The sequence below is a fragment of the Aythya ferina genome (assembly GCF_964211825.1).
Source record: "Aythya ferina genome assembly, chromosome: 7".
In the NCBI taxonomy this organism is placed as follows: Eukaryota; Metazoa; Chordata; class Aves; order Anseriformes; family Anatidae; genus Aythya; species Aythya ferina.
The window spans coordinates 5198094-5211208 of NC_140302.1; the positions used below are offsets into that span (position 1 = coordinate 5198094).

At 59.2% G+C, this 13115-nt stretch overlaps 2 protein-coding genes across 3 annotated transcripts in view; one reads left to right on the forward strand and one right to left on the reverse strand.

The window, feature by feature from the left end:
• Window positions 1-13115, reverse strand: part of CDH23 (cadherin related 23) — a 129035-nt gene that overhangs the window by 15984 nt on the left and 99936 nt on the right. The window contains exons 33-38 of the mRNA XM_084525093.1: window positions 12821-12970; window positions 12428-12556; window positions 12213-12341; window positions 11404-11631; window positions 586-807; window positions 390-509 (exon numbers count right to left, since the gene is read on the reverse strand). Coding sequence (XP_084381219.1) covers window positions 390-509; window positions 586-807; window positions 11404-11631; window positions 12213-12341; window positions 12428-12556; window positions 12821-12970 — 978 coding nt within the window. The remainder of the gene's footprint in view (window positions 1-389; window positions 510-585; window positions 808-11403; window positions 11632-12212; window positions 12342-12427; window positions 12557-12820; window positions 12971-13115) is intronic.
• Window positions 2123-9613, forward strand: VSIR (V-set immunoregulatory receptor). 2 transcript variants are annotated; one of them, XM_084525094.1, is made up of 7 exons: window positions 2123-2246; window positions 5550-6005; window positions 6700-6747; window positions 7140-7247; window positions 7604-7631; window positions 8301-8491; window positions 8636-9613. In XM_084525094.1, the coding sequence occupies exons 1-7, from the start codon at window positions 2144-2146 to the stop codon at window positions 8671-8673; spliced, it is 972 nt and encodes a 323-aa protein (XP_084381220.1). In that variant the 5' UTR covers window positions 2123-2143; the 3' UTR covers window positions 8674-9613. The 2 variants fall into 2 exon arrangements, with proteins under 2 accessions (XP_084381220.1, XP_084381221.1); XM_084525095.1 differs by having other exon boundaries at window positions 8304-8491.

The window sequence follows — 13115 nt, forward strand, 5'->3', positions numbered from 1 at the left end:
CACAGGAATACTCGGTGTATTCAATTCCTGCAAAACACGTGTTTTGGAGCTGCTAGTCCACTGCCCTGCTCTTTGAGGGGCACGCAAAGTTCAAATCAACGTGGTCCAGAAGAAATGGAAGAACTATGGACAAAAGCAACAAAAGGTGACGAGAAACTTCACACGACCTCCCTACGGGGCATAAAAAATGAGTTTAAAAACCAGATGAATGATCTGAGACGAGCCCAACCCCGAGCAGCCCTTGCCATGTGCCTGTTTTGCAACCCCCCATGACAGAGCAGCAACTGGGCCAACTGGGAAGAGCTGGTGGCCGCTGGGAAGGAGATGTGAAACCGCTCACGCGAGGGGAACTCCTGGACCCTGAGCCCATCCCGGTGTCGCAACCCTACCGTGGCGGTGGATGTCAGGCGGCGCGAGGCAGCGGGACACTGGTCCGTGGCGGTGACCACCAAGGTGTAGCGCCCGTGGCTGATCTCGTAGTCCAGCTCCTTCAGGGTGCGGATCTGCCCCTGCAGGACCCGGAGATGGGGTGAGGGATGAGGGAGAAGGGCATGGCCACACTGGGGACGGCGCCCTTATACTGACCGTGGCGCTGTCGATGTGGAAGGTACCCAAGATGTTGCCTTCGGTGATGGCGTAGGTGACCGTGCCGTTGGGCCCCTCGTCCAGGTCCAGGGCCTGCACGGTGACCAGGGTGGCGTTGAGGGTGGCGGGGCCCTCATCCAGCGTCACCTCGTAGAGCTGCTGCTGGAAGGCGGGGGCGTTGTCGTTCTCGTCCAGGACGGTGACGTACACCGTGGTGGTGGCCTGCGGGACGGGGGGACACGGTGGTGAGCCCCGGGGTGGGATGGGCTCTGCAAGGCCCCGAGCTGGCGGGGTGAGGCTTGACCCATCAAGGACAATGACCAACTTGGGGTCAACCCTACCAAGAGATGCATGAGGTATTGCCTTAAAACAAAGCGAGCCTGGCTGCAGAAACATCTCCAGGACAAGGCAGTGGCTGGGAGCAGGTATTGAGCTAAGTGCACAGGGGTTAAATCACATCCTTCTTCCAAAGCACAACATGCCCTGGCACCATCTCTCTCCTTTCCCCTCCAAAAGCCAAAAATTGATCACCATTGAGCCTCGCTTCCTTTGGGATAGATCTCTTCAGGTGACGCGGGGGACACCTTGGTCACTACTACTGAGGGTGGCAGCACAGTAGGATGGAAAACACCCTGAGATGCTGCTGCTTGGCTCAGAGGAAGAACAAAAAAAGAACATCTCCGACCTTCTTTTGCAGGGGGACAGGTGGGACATTTTCACCAGCTCCAGGGAAGAGCTTTGCACGTGAGCACACTGCAGCTCCCTCCTAGGTTGTGACTGCCACAAAAACCCCTCTGGATTTGCACCTCCACCTTCCCCCACGGACAAGTTTCCTTCTAGCAGGCAGGGGTTACATCTCTGACAAGAGATTCACAGAAGTGTTTGACATAAAACCACAAGCTGCGCAGCTACTTTTCTATTTCCCTGCACGCTCAAACACTCAGAGCAGGTTGTCAGCAAGGTTTCGGGCGCTTTGCAAACCTCCAAGTGACCCCGGGCTCCACTACAAAGGGACCAGGAGCTCGTCTCTTTGAAATAAGGTGGCCCTGGCTGCACCCGCTGAGCTTTGAGCTTTCTGAGTGAAGTCAGAGCCTGGGAGATCAGCAGGCACTTGCGTGAAGCTGCGGGGCACCACGTGCATGGGACGTGGCTGGAGAGGATGCGCTCAGCACACACCGCAGGGACAGTGCACGCTTCGGATGCCACCAGGGATGGGATTTCTCCGGCTGCCACCGGGCTCTCCCTTTCTGCACCAAGCCCTGTGGCTGGCTCTGCTCTGAGTTCCCCTTTTTCACCCACCTCCCGTCCATCCCAGGAGGCTTTCCGCAGCACCAGCCTGGCCCGGCCACTAGCGACCCGCCAAACCCTTGCAACCACATTGAAAATAAATTAAAAAAAAAAAAAAAAAAAAAAAAAACAACAAAAACACACAAATTACGAGCAAGCTGCTCTTCCAATTCTCCCCCCGGGGGGCCGCGGGGCTGGGAAGGGACAGGGGGAAGCTCCTTGCCCCAGCCGGCCTCCTGGGGGTGCTCGCACTGCTCCTCTCTCCGGCGCAATGAAATTTCCTGCGGGCGCGGCGGTGCTGCGCGGCGCTGAGATGGAGCGGGTGACACCGCCACCGCTGCTGCTGGCCCTGCTCGCCCTGCTGGCTTCCCACGGTAAGCCCCGGCTCCTTCTCCTCTCCCCCACCTGGGGCTGTTGCGCCTTGGGCTGGGGAACTCGGGGGTCCTTCGCTTTCCCGTCCCCACCGCTGTTTTTTTTTGGGGTGGGGGGACCGCTGTCGCCTTCAGCGCGCGGTGCGTGGGGCCACGCTGCTTGCATCGGGGGGAGCTGCTGCTCTCCAAACTCTGCTCGCCCACCGGTTGCTTTTCCTCCTTTGCTTCGGTCGAGAGTTCATTGGGAGGAAAAAAAACAGCCCGTGTCCCCCCCTCCAAGCCCCCTTCTGAGCGCCCTGGGCTGGGAAAGCTGCCCCAGGGGTGCAGGGGAGGCGATGTGTGCCTCCCACAGCCGCTGGCCTCCCCACGGATGCTCTGCCCCGCAGCCAGCACGGGTGCGTGCATGCACATGGATGTGCTGGGGGGGCTTCGTGCCCAACTTGGCGTCTCCATCTGCCCCGGGACAACAAAGGATTTTTTGCTGGCATGCCCCCAGAGAGAAACGATGCCCAGCTGTGCAAGGCTGGCTGCTTCCTTCAGGTGTGTTTAGAAACAAGGGGCACGGCACGTTTGTTTTTCGCCGTGGCTTTCCTGCCAGCTGGGGTTTGTGACAGGGCGATGCTGAGGGCTGCTAGCTGTTGGCAGTGCCAAGAAGGCACGGCTGGAAGGCACGCGGCTCGGGGACCCGGCAGAAGCCACGCCAAAGGCATCCCTCCTACCCCCTTGCAAAGCTTCCTTTGCCCAGATTTCCAAAATCTCATCCCAAACCCAAGCCCGGTGTTGTGACCCTGTCCCCGAGCCGGGGCAGTGTTGTGGCCCGCGACAGGTGGTGGCATGCGAGAGAGGCAGTGGTTTGTCACATGCTGCTGCCACCGAGTTTCACTTTGAATTTTTCTGGGAAAGAAAAAAATAAAAAGAGCAAAACCACACAGGCAATGCACCGGGAGAGGAGCAAAGCAGCTCCCCGCTGCCCCGGGACCCAAAACCATTTGGCTCCACGGGAGATAAGGGCAATTGACACCAGCTTTTCTGCCTGCACCTCCTTTTTTTTCTCTCTCCTTTTTCTTCCCTGCCGTAAGCACTTGCACTGAGGTGCACGGCCCTTCTCAGCTGGCTGATAACTCTGGAGCGTAATGACAGCACGGTGACAAGGGGTCTCGCAGGATTTCTGTGTGAGGCTGCTCGGTACAAAAGCTCCCAGAAGAGGAATTAAGGGCAGGTTCCCTGCTCTGGCAAGCCCAGGGAGTGCCTGTGCAGAGGCTGCATCCTGGCCTGGGGTGGGAGTCACATCTGGAAATCCCACTGGAAACTAAGCACACCTGCTCGCAAGCGCAGGGGAATTGACTCAGGAGAGTTTTTTTTCTCAGCAGCTCAGGATTTGGCACGAAATTCTGCTTTATTTAAGCAGTTCATCAGCAAAGAGATAGCCGTGCCGTGGCACGAGCACTTTTTCTCCTCTCTGTGTTTTGCTGTGCCACCCCCGGAGCCGCCCCATCCCGCCGCACGCCAGCGGGGAGGAGCCGCTCGGGCTCCTGACGCCTTCTGGAAGCTTTCCACCGTGCTTGGGAAAATGAAGGGAAATTCGTCATGCCGAAGGCCTCACGCATGTGGTAACCTCTGCCCTGTCCCAGGGACAGGGCTCGGTTACCGTCAGCGTGCTGATTTTCCACCCCAGTAGTTCCCAGCATCCCTGGACCGCTTGTGCTGGGCACGGATCTGTAAAGGGGACCAAGATGTGGATGCTCCCTGTGCAAAAAAAAAAAATACAGCAATCCATGAGCAATCCTCCTGGATTTCCCCTGTCCGCGAGGGCAGGGGCTGCAGGGGGTTGCTGGCAGCGGCGCAGGCTGCCCAGATGGAATCGGTGGGGATGAGCAGGACGGCCCCACTTTTGGGGAAAACAAAAGCTGCCACGGACACTTCCTCCTATAGAGCCCCGGCTTCCCTTCCCCGGGCTCCCGGGGGCCCTGCTGTGAATGGGGCACTTCCCGTGGCGGCAGGTAGCAGCACCACGGCGGTGCCCTTTGTGCCTGGGACCCGTGCTGGCTGCCTTGTGCAAGGCACGGGACGAGCTCGAGGCGTGCAAGGCACGCGGGGCGTTTTCACTTTCGCTCTCTCTGCACGGCCGAGGATGCTCTCGGGTGGGGTGGAGGCACCGGGAGCCTGGTCCCAGGCTGGAGGGTGACCTGCGGGGAGGCTCGGCACGCCCCGGGGCTGCTCGATATAGCAAGCGAGAAAACCTCAAGGCGAAGCAGCAGCGGGGCTAGTGGAACAACAGGATGCTGCCTGTTTATTAGAACATCTCGTCCTGATGCCCTTTTCTCACAAGCAGCCCCGGGAACCTCCTTTTCTTAGTGCCACATGTAAGAAAAAGCAAGGCACGACAACAGAAAGGCCCTTTTGGGCAGCTTCCCAAGGTGATGCTTGCACTTCGCAGCAGCAGGGCCACAGCACCAGTGTGAGGACCCTCGCCAGGCTTTGCCCTTTCCTCCCCGAGCACCCCGGGACGGGTGCAGTAGCAGCGGGGTGCCCCCCTCTGCCTCGCTGCAGCCCTCCCCGTGCCCCTGGGGCAGGGAAAGCCCCACTCGTGCAGGGGAGGGATTTCTTGGGGAGGGATTTCTCTCCCTGCACGGTTTTCAGTTTCAGGCAGCTCCTCGCCAGCAGTTCCCCCTTCTGCTTAAAAACAAGCAGGGTGGGACCTGCTCCCCGCCTGATCTCAGGGGCACGGCCTCCTCCCATGCCTTTTTCTCTCTCTTTTTTTTTTGTTTTGTTTTCTTCTCTCTCTCTTTTTTTTTTTTCTTTTTTCTTTTTTTAACCAGCTGTTGACACACTCTGTGGGGAAACAGGAGCTGGAGAGCCCTTCACAACCGGCCCCGAGGTGCTCACATTTCCTCATTTGAGGGCCATTCCCCCCTGCCCTGCTTCTCCTCCCGCTCTCTCTGCAGAGCCCAAGTGCCTCCCAGCCCAGCCCCACACCTCCTGCCCCACACGGTGCTTCCCCTGCCAGCCGTGCAAACCTCTGGCCACATGAAAGACGCTGCTCGGGTGCTCTTTGAAGCCTCCTGCAGGGCTCGTTTTCAGGGCGCACTTGTGCTGGTGCCTCTGCCACAACAAGACATGAAAGGTTTGGGTCACGCTTCCCGTCTCTGGTTTAGGATCCGGGATGCTCAGCGGCATCTCCTACCTCAGGGAGCCTGGTTTGTCCCCGTGTTGGTGACATCAGGGGAGCTGATGGCTCCCTGCAAGCCCTGGCCATCCCCACAATCCCCCTTGCTCCCGTACTGACCCCGTTGTCCTCTCCTGCAGGAGGGACGCTGGCGCTGCTGGTGACGGCACCCTACGTGCGCTGCGTCTGCCCGGAGGGGCAGAACGTCACCCTGAGCTGCCGGGTGAGCGGGCCCCTGGCCGACCGCCATGACCTGCTCTACAAAACCTGGTACTTCAGCAGCGCCGGCGACCAGAGCTGCAGCGAGAAGCAGCACATCCGCAACCTGACCGAGAGGGAGCTGCACCACGAGCCCGGCCGGCACCACGGCACGGCGCCCAACGGCACCGGGAGGGCCCCCCACGGGTGGCAGGGTGGCCACCGCGGCGTGGAGTTTGTCCCCAACCACCACGGGGCTTTCCACATCGTGGTGATGAACCTGACGCTGCAGGACAGCGGGAATTACTGCTGCTACGCCATGGAGGTGCGGCGGGAGCACGGCAAGCCCCAGACCCTGCAGGTGGCTCACGGCTTCGTGGAGCTGCAGATCCAGAGAGGTGAGCGGGGGGGACAAGGGAGGGGTAACGGGGTGCCAGAGGGGCCTCGGGGTCCCGGGGGGCATCAGGGAATGGGCATCAGGGTGGTGGCTTTGCCAGGGCTCAGGGAAGTGGTGGCTCTCAGCATGGGGAACAGCAGATGTGGAAAGGTTGAATGATGGCCAGAGAGCGCTGGAACAAACCCTCCCACCCATCCCCAACAAAATAATTCAAAATAAATCAAGGCTGTGGAAAAGGTTTTGCTGCCTCTGCAGGCAATAAGGAGCCGTGTTACATAGTTTCAGTGATCTTCTTCAACCTCTTTCCGGAGGAGAGGAAAACAAACCCTGCATGAAAGAGCGGAGAGGCAGCGCGGGCGTAGCTCGGGGCGCGGAGGCTGCAGCTGGCCTCGGAGCTGCCTGGGAGGGTCTGGCTTACGGGAAGGGCTGGCTCCTGCCAGGGGAGGTCATCCCTCAGTCTGCAGCATTAGGAAAGACATTTGTCTGGCCTCTTGACAAAAAAAAATAAATAAAAGGGAAGTGGGGCGTTGTGCTGCACGCCAGCCGCAGGCGAGGTCGGCGGAAGATCCCCGTTGCCAAACTCCTGCTTTTGGGACGCTCAGGGCCAGTTTGCTCAGCCTCGGTGGGCTTGGGGAAGGGGCTGGGTGCCACCCGAGACCACCCTGAGGCCTCACATACTTTTGTCTTCTCCACAGGCAGAGGAGAGCTTCAAAACTGCACGTTTTACACCGCCAACAGCAAAGGTAAAGAAAGGGAAAACCCAAACCTGAGCGCTGCTCGCCACCCAGGCCTGTGTGCCCCCTGGTGCTCCAAATCCTCCTGGACCTCACAGCTGGGTGCTGAGAGGGTGACTTGTGCCTCTGCTGATGCTCTCCTGGCCACCAGCTTTCTCACCAGCACTTCCCACCCCAACATTTTATAATGCCAGGGGAAACCCAGGCCTTGCTTGAGCACCCCGACGCACGGCGCCGCGCACCCTCCAACCCCCAGTGTTGTATCTAGACGCTCGACTGTGCCCACGTGTGGCTGTGCATGCGTTTTTTTTTTTTTCTGCCTGCCCTGCTTGCCGCCTGCTAGGCAGGCAGATTTTGCTAAAATCAGGTTGCAAGTCAGCCCTGGGGGTCATATCTTACAGATATCACGGCCGCTGCGCTGGCGACGGGCGCCTGCATCGTGGGCATCCTCTGCCTGCCCCTCATCTTGGTCCTGATTTACAAGCAGAGGCAAGCGGTCAGCAGCAGACGTACGTACTCCGCCACGTGCTCCCTGTCCCATCTCCCTGTCCCAGAGCCCCAGGGACCTGATTTGGGCCGTGCCCTTCTCGCTCTGGCCGAATCCCTTTGGAGAAGTGGGTTGTGCAGCAGCAGCAGTGGGCACGACGCCAGCCGCGAGCAGGAACCGCGCTTTCGACACCCATCCCTGTTTCATCATGGTTGGGGCACTGCTGCTCCCCGCTGCATTGCAAAATTCCCCGGGGGGTGGGGGAAAGGCAAAGCCCCAAGGGCTTGATGCTGGGATCTGGGTGCGGGGATGCTGCATGGGTGGGCAGGATGGGTCTCATGGGGTGCACACAGTGCTGACGCTTTTTGTCTCTGGCAGGTGCCCACGAGCTGGTCCGAATGGAGAGGTGAGCATGCTTGTCCCCACAGCTGCACCCCAAAAACCAGCCCTGTCCTCCTGCTAAGCCTCCCCCAGGCTCCCTGCTGGGTTGCAGCCGAGGTGCTGCTGGTTACAGCGGCTCCGTCGCTCCCCGTGCCCCAAAAGTGCCAGGCGAAAAGCGGGTCCTGAAATAAAAATGCAAATCACCCGCGGCGGGATGTCGCTGATGCAATGTAACCTCGGCTCTCTCTGAGCCTAAAAAAGGGATCTTTTAAGAGATGAGAAAGAAATGTTTCAGCAAAAATAGACGCTGAATGGGGCCATTGTCCCGCACGGCCAGGTGTTCGCACGCACACAAGGGACCACAGCACTTCATCCCCCTCTTGCTGGAGCCTCAGAGCTGGCTGTTGGTCCTGAGGCAGATTTCGGGGGGATTTGAGCACTGAGAAGCAGGCGCATTGAAAGATCAGCTGCAGCCTGCCAAGCCTCGCAGGAGAGCAACAAAATGGGTGCCTGTGTCTCGTGGCGAGCCAAAGCAGCCCCACAGCTGCGCCTCTGTGCCCGGACAGAGCATCCTTAGTTAGAAACCCGCCGAGGAGACACCCTCTGGCATCTCACCGTGCGGGGAGGCTTTGCAATACCCTCCCCCAAAAAAAACCAACCCTGAGCATCCCTCATGCCCTCTCCTCTCCCGCAGCAGCAGTGCCCAAGGCATTGAGAACCCCGTCTTCGAGGCGCTCCCCGCGGGCAGCGTGGAGCCCCGGCCCCGACCCCAGCTCTCCTACCTGGCCAGCCGACAGCCCTCCGAATCCGGCCGGCACCTGCTCTCCGAGCCCAACACCCCCTTGTCCCCCCCGGGCCCCGGGGACTGCTTCTTCCCCACGCTGGGTGAGTGTCCGAGCAGCCCTCCCCGGGGAGGCAGCGAGGGGAGCGCGGGGGGTCAAGGGGGATGGATTGCTGCCCCCATCGATATTTGGTGCAGCTGGGCATCCTGCAAGCTGCTCTGACACCGCTGTCTGCATCCTTTTCCAGACCCCGTTCCCGACTCGCCGAATTCCTTGAAAGCCTAAAGAGTCTGGTGGCAAAAGCGACGGAGGAGGCCAGCGCGCTGTGGTCGCACCAGGAGGGGCCATGGGGCCAGGGCGGGCAGCAGCTCCCACCACCAATCAAAGAAAATTCAGAAAAATATCTATCTAATGAACTAAAAAAGACCTCCTCACCTTCCTCTCCCTACCGCCTGGACGCCAACCGCTGGTTTCCCTTCGTGCTGTGAGGAAGACCAGGCGGTGAGGACTACGAGTGAACATTTCCCTGCCTGGCACCGGGCAACACCGATGCCCACGGCATGGGCAGGGACGATGCCAAGACTCAAACAACAGCAAAATGCCTTAATAAACAAAGCCAGGTGCAGGAGCCCTGCCTGTTTCTCCCGTACCAGCTCTGCCCTGCGGATGGACGTGACCTCTCTTGCTTGGGTTTTGATTTTTACTGCCTATTTCCACGGAGAAGAGCAGGGAGAGCGCGCGGCCGCACACACCCCTTTCTGCGCACGCCCTGTGCCCGGACGGAGGCTATTTACTTTTTATTGACAATGAGCATTGTGGTTCTCACCTTTTGCCTAAACCCCGGAGGATGCATAAGAGAAAAGATGGAAGGAAGAGCAGCTCCCGGCCCCGGTGCCCGAGCAGCCGGGAGCCGCATCCCGCCGGAGCTGGGATGCTGGGAGGGCGCCCTCCTCCTGCACGCCTCCCCCAGCCCTTCTTAATTTATTTCCAGGGCTGCAACCTGTGCAGCGCTAACCTGGCCAGCTCTCCTTGGCGGCACATCCTTTCCAGGAGCGTATGGCAAAGTACTTTAGCCGCGGCGAGACAAAACAGTGTCACCGGCCAGCATTGGATGGAGGGTTTCTTTGCCAAACAGGAAGGGGAACGGCTCGCTCCTGCTGGGGGAGTCCTCCTGCCCCGGCTGCCTGTGATTCATTACCAGTGATGATTAAAAAAAAAAAAAGAATGCTTATGTGTTTTGTTTTGTTTTTTTTTAATATTTTTAAATGCTGTTAGATTGGAGAGGTCATCTTCATGGTGCTGGAGGGTTTTCCTGCTATGCACGTGGCCGTGCCGGCATCGCCCTCACTGCAAACCTGAGCAATCCCAGGGCACCAAAACCAGCCTGCCTCAGGCGGCTCTGGCAAATCCCGCTCCTGCCCAGCTGCACTGATTTCAGGAGGTATTTTTGGCCCTTGGAGCCTGTGGGCTTGCTCACCCTCACTGGGAATGTGGCTGCTGCGGTTCAGCTTGGGCTCTCGCAGCATCCTCAGATAAGCTGAGCTCCTCCTCTGCCCTCCTAAGGGGTGAGGAGATAAGGCTTTGTGGTAGAAATGGTTACTCAAAGGGTGATATTTTTTTTCTTTTGCTTCTGTTTTTGTTGTAAAGAATGAGGAAAAAATTGCCAATAAACACCCGTAAGCATTAGTCATACCAAAATACTGGCAGACCTGAGTGAAAGTAGCGTGCCCTTGCAGAGCATCCCTGGTGGCAGCGGGCTGAAGATCAACAACCTGTGGCTGGAGGGAACAGCATCGCCTCTGCAGCGGGCACAGCGCAAGGGGATTTCGAGGTCTGACCCCCCAGGAAATCCCCCGATGGACCCTGCCCTCGGGCCTCCTGTGGGATGGCGAGGACAGGGCTTGGTGCACCAGCACTGTGGCTGTGCTCCTGGCTGGACACCTCGCACCCCCTCCCTGTCCTGGATCGCCACGGGTCCTTCAAGTCCTCTCCCAGCTCTGTTCCTTTGGCCTTTCCCAAAGCTTTGTTCTGTAGGATTTGGATCGGCGCTGCTGGAAGCATTAGAGACCTCAGCTACCAGCCTGGGTGAAGCCCCAAGGAATGGCACCGGGCTCCGTGCACAGCATTGCTCACTGCGCCTGCGATGCTCCCCAGGACGATGGGGACGCTTTTGGGAGGAGCTGGCAGCACCAGCTGCTGCGTTTGCACAAACCTGCTGCTCTCGTTCTAAGGAAAGAGATTTCAACCACGGCATGGCGTAAGCAGAAGACACAAAGAGGCGCGTGAGCCACCCGGCGGGGAGCAGAGCGGAGATTTGCAAGCTGTGACCTGCACTGCTTCTTGCAGCACGCTTCCTCAAAATGTAGAGCAGGGCTCTGCAGCCAGAGCGCTGCCGGGAGGTGAGAGAGATGGAGAGATAAGGGGGGAGGTGGAGGCGAGGCAGGGTGGCAGCAGGGTCACACCTCGCCGGGGAGCGACATGCGCTCGCTTGGCGGTTTGCGCATCTCCCCCGTCCTGCATGCCAACTCTATTTGTTGTGTCTAACAAAGACAGCGGGCAGGACAGCCCCCGCTCGCACGTGGGGATGCTCTTGGTGTTTTCAGCTCTTACAGCCGCGAAACGGCTCAAGACTTCTGCTCAAACCACTTCAGAGCAGAGGCAGGGAGATGAAACGCAGCCGTGCCGGAGCGAGCGGGAGGAAAGCGAGGATGCAGGCTGAAAGCAAAGGCACGGCGGCTCCTCCACGGGGCAGGCAGCAGCCCCCAAAACATCCCACAGCAACAGCTCTGGCTGCCAGAACGTGCCAACTATGATCTGGACCCTGAGCCACAACCTGAATCAAAGCACTTGGGGTTCACATGTGCATCACCAGACCACCACGGCATCCCCGCAGAGCCACGCGCTGTGCATCCAGCACCCACCCCAAACTTTCCCAGCACTTCCACTCGTACCTTCTGCACTCAGCACCCCAAAACTCAACCCGCTGGCCCCAAAACGCGTGTCCCGGTGGCTCACCGACAGGGACGGGTTGCCCTCATCCTCCACGGTGACCAGCAGGCAGTAGGAGCTCTGCCGCTCGCGGTCGGGTGGCGAGGGCCGCGTGGCGATCTCACCGGTGACGCGGTCCATGCGGAAGGTGAGGTCCTCGTTCCCACGGGTGATGTAGTAGGACAGGACGCTGTTGAGTCCGGCGTCCCGGTCGGTGGCACGCACCTGGACCACCGCCGTGCCCCCGCCGACGTTCTGCAGGGTGGATGGACACGTAACCCATCACAGCACGGCATAACGCATAAAATACATCCTTTGTAATAGTCATAATACAGACTGTGTTTTTTTCCAAGCTGCTTTAGGCACCAAACCCCAACCCTACACCCACCAAAGCAGCTCCCCTTGACCTGCGATGAAGCAGTTTGGTTGTGCATTAGGCACTATCTAGGCTGGCGCATCCTTAAAGAGTGCAGAACCCAAAGGTGAAGGCTGTATAATGCACTCGGAGCACAGCTAATTATTTTTGGATGATCCCATTACGGGGGAAATCAAGAGAGAATTTCTATTCTTCAACCAGCTCCAACCATGTATTAAAGAGATAAGGAAATCCTAGCAGGGCAATAACTTTAATGCCAAGCTATTCATCATGAGCAGCACTCCCATGCTTCCGAGTGTCACCGGCTATTACTTATATTTCATTTTTCACCCTCAAATGGAGAACCCCCGGCCCAGGAATTAAACCGGCAGGAAATAAGTTGTCTTTTCTCATGCTTGATTGTGTTTTATTGCTTAATTATCCAGCTCCCTCGGAGCTGTCTCTCCTCCCGGGGGCTCACCTCGCTCACGCTCACGTTGTAGCCGAAGGGGCTCTCGATGACGGGCGGGTTGTCGTTGACATCGAGGATGGTGACCCGCAGGGTGTGCTCCTTCCTCCGCGGGGGCACGCCGCCATCCGAGGCTTGGATCTGTGGTCGGGGGGTGTGTACGTGTCATTTTTGGCCACGGTGAAGCCCAAACGAGGCAGGGGGAGCATGGCGGGGGCTCGGCTCACCCGCAAGGTGTAGCGGTCCAGCAGCTCCCGGTCGAGCGGCCGAGCCACCAGCACCTCGCCGTAGGTATTGTTGGTGGTGCGGATCTCAAACGCCCGCCCCACGTTCCCTGCTGTCAGCGAGAACGTCACCTGTGGGGGAGGAGAAGGGCAAGCAACGTGGGGCTGGGAGGACAGGAAGGAGACCCTACAATAATAAACCCGGAGACACCCTCAGAGCATCTTAAGATGGTCCAATGTGGGTGGATGCAGGGGTACGTGGACACCCCACAGCAGCCAGCCCTGGTCTCACACTACCAGGGTGGCACCGAGCTTGTGTCCTGTCCCCCCAAGGGGACACAGAGGAGAGGAAAGGACCAGGAAGGTGCCACGGGGAAGGTGGCACCACCGCCCCACCTGCCCATTGCTGCCCGCGTCGGGGTCGCGGGCCAGGACCACGGCCACCCGCCGGCCGACCGGGCTGTCCTCTGCCACGCTGACGGCCGAGTCGGAGGTGATGTCAAACTGGGGGCTGTTGTCGTTCTCGTCCAGGACCGTGATGGTCACCTGCAGGCACAGCAAGGTGAGGGCAGGACCTGGAAACCCTGGGCTATCACGTCTCCATCCCAACCTCCCACCCCAAATCGCTGGCAGCACGAGCAGGAGCCGTCCCGCCCGGGAATGGCGTGGATATTTGAACCCAGAAGCTGCA

What these genes read in the sequence shown, in the direction of transcription:
- VSIR (XM_084525094.1), top strand. Translation starts at nt 2,144, where the DNA reads ATGAAATTTCCTGCGGGCGCGGCGGTGCTGCGCGGCGCTGAGATGGAG. An exon ending in GGAGCTGCAGATCCAGAGAG is followed by an intron (nt 6,006 to 6,699) that starts GTGAGCGGGGGG and finishes TCTTCTCCACAG; the next exon opens with GCAGAGGAGAGCTTCAAAAC. An exon ending in TTACACCGCCAACAGCAAAG is followed by an intron (nt 6,748 to 7,139) that starts GTAAAGAAAGGG and finishes CATATCTTACAG; the next exon opens with ATATCACGGCCGCTGCGCTG.